At 45.2% G+C, this 2,500-nt stretch overlaps 2 protein-coding genes across 2 annotated transcripts in view; both read right to left on the reverse strand.

The window, feature by feature from the left end:
- Positions 1–1,265: 1,265 nt before the first annotated feature.
- Positions 1,266–2,255, reverse strand: LOC143037330 (uncharacterized). The gene has a single exon (XM_076205466.1). It carries the CDS (start codon positions 2,253–2,255, stop codon positions 1,266–1,268), a length of 990 nt encoding a protein of 329 aa, XP_076061581.1.
- A 25-nt stretch (positions 2,256–2,280) lies between these two features.
- LOC143037331 (KRAB-A domain-containing protein 2-like) overlaps positions 2,281–2,500 on the reverse strand; it is a 924-nt gene continuing 704 nt past the window's right edge. The window contains exon 2 of the mRNA XM_076205467.1: positions 2,281–2,500. This exon is cut by the window's right edge and continues 378 nt beyond it. Within this exon, the coding sequence (XP_076061582.1) occupies positions 2,281–2,500 (220 nt within the window).

Raw genomic sequence — 2,500 nt, forward strand, 5'->3', positions numbered from 1 at the left:
GCCAAAAGTCTGGGTACCGTTCTCTAGAGTTGATTTGAAGGCGATCATCTTCCTTTGGAACTCGTGTATAGACGTTTTCACCTGGTCTTGGTATCAGCGTACAACCCAGGGAACGTTTTACTGTGCTCGTCCCTTAGTCTAGCTGCCAACACCTTATCTTCTTGGAACGTCCTCTTCGTTATACCCTTGGTAGCCATTAGCCATTTCCATAGGTGCTTCTGTCTACGCCTCTGTCTACGCTTCTTCGCCGTTTCGTCTTTTGGTATCGGCCTCGTCGTTATGGCTTCGCCATGGACGCTTGGACTGCTTCGCGAGAGGGTGCTTTACGCCCTGCCCTTCGCTCGCGGCTAATCGATTGTCTCCGTTGCCGTGACGTCAGCTTTCTCGGCCAATCAGTCGTCTGCGTTGCCGTGACGTCACCACTCTCGGCCAATCAGTCATCTCCGTTACCGTGACGTCACCACTCTCGGCCAATCAGTTGTCCCCGTTGCCGTGACGTCACCTTGTATCGGTAGTCGATATTGTACAGCTAATCACCCTTACGAAAGTGTCCCCCAAACACCGTCACCATTGAGGTCATTTCAGAATAATTTTGAATATATATATATATATATATATATATATATATATATATATATATATGTTACAGTAAGAACACGTACCTAGGGATTACGCGTAATCCCTGAATATTTCAGTGAATACGCGTAATCCCCGTTTCACTCAGGGATTTCACGTAATCACTGAATTTTCCAGTGATTACACGAAATCCCTGAATTACGGTCCCAGTAATTACGCGTAATCCCTGATGCTCATTTGATCATCAATGCCAACGTTGCGACGATCATATTAGTAAGTAACTAGATAAAAAATAAAATTAACATTATTTTATTTCATTTTATTTTATTTCATTTTTTTCATTTTATTTCATTTTATTGGTCAAACAGTCAGTTAGTTAAAACTCTCTCTCTCTCTCTCTCTCTCTCTCTCTCTCTCTCACACACAACACATACAGAATTTTATCGGTCAAACAGTCAGTTAGTTAAAACTCTCTCTCTCTCTCTCTCTCTCTCTCTCTCTCTCTCTCTCACACACACACACACACACACACACACACACAAACACACGTGAGCGCACGCATGCATGCACACACACACACACACACACACACACACACACACACACACACACACACACAACGTAAACTGTTCCACGACCTAAAACAAAGCATTTAAAAGTTCTAAAGAATGGCAGAAACCATTGACATGTTACTTGTTACAACAATTGAGGCTGCTATGACATCGTGAGTTACACAGAAGCCCAGCTTTAAGGCATTTACATCGCCTTGTACTACACTTTTGGGCGCCAGTACAGTTGCATCTTGTGAAGCCTTGTCCACCTGAAGCGGATTGAGAAATCACCGCCGAGCGCAGTGAAACTGTTTTTTCAGTGTTCATGTCGTCAGTGTTTAGAAGGCGCTGAGGGCACAGATCGAATTGATTTCTGGAATACAGACCACTGAGAATACCAGCTTTTACGGCTATCCTGTATTGGTCTGTGTCTTCTCGTCTGTCAATTATGACACCAAGGATATTTCTAGGATCGCCTCTCCCACGATCAACAAGTGGAACTGGCACAGCTACATTGTCTCCTTGTTCGCCAGCTCGCAGATCTACGCGACTTCTTTTCACCATCCTTTCTGCTTGAGAAGTTTGTGCATCGGCTGCTTCACGACGACGCCTTTTGATTTCTTTGATGCGTTCTGCAACTCTGTGGTTTTCAGGACTCTCAACATTGTAGGCAGATGGTGTTGCTGTGGGCGAGGAAGGTCCTGTGGGTAGATCAAGGATTTCAGCTGTCATTGGCTGACTTGTCACATTGTCACCAGTGTATTGTGTTGTAGTGCTGCCATGTTCGACTGGGAGCAGAACATCCTCTGTCACATCATGTGTTGATGTTTCATCACTTGTAGCTTGTATCTGGTTTGCAACACCATCAGTTTGGGAGAGAGAGTTGTCATTGTCAGATTCTGGCCTGATTGGTGTGACAGCAAGATCCTCCTCAGTCTCCATCCGAGCAATCACTTCCATCGGCAAAGACGAAGTAGTAAGTCCTACACGAGCCTCACAGCCAAACATTGCAGAATATGGAGAGCACTTTATCCCGGAATGGAGAGCACTGTTTTTCTGGAACTGAACAAACTTGATGCCCGTAGGCCAGTCTTGTGAGTCATTGTCAGCCATCCATGCCACCAGCATATCTTTAATATCACCGTTTGCGCGCTCAACTTTGGGGATGGCGAGGCTTACCATGCACCAGTGTTAGTTTTGGCCAAACTTCCTTCAGCTCTGTAATGACTTGTGAAGTGAACTCGGATCCGTTATCGCTTTGGAGAATAACGGGGGCACCAAAGAGAAGAAAAATGTCCAGTAGATGAAAAGCGACCTCTGCAGCTCTTTTAGACGTCAAGGCTCGAAGGATGCAAAACTTCGTCAGGTGATCC

This window comes from Oratosquilla oratoria, chromosome 22 (assembly GCF_046742065.1).
Source record: "Oratosquilla oratoria isolate Oo_2021 chromosome 22, ASM4674206v1, whole genome shotgun sequence".
In the NCBI taxonomy this organism is placed as follows: domain Eukaryota; kingdom Metazoa; phylum Arthropoda; class Malacostraca; order Stomatopoda; family Squillidae; genus Oratosquilla; species Oratosquilla oratoria.

What these genes read in the sequence shown, in the direction of transcription:
- LOC143037330 (XM_076205466.1), bottom strand. Translation starts at nt 2,255, where the DNA reads ATGCTGGTGGCATGGATGGCTGACAATGACTCACAAGACTGGCCTACG.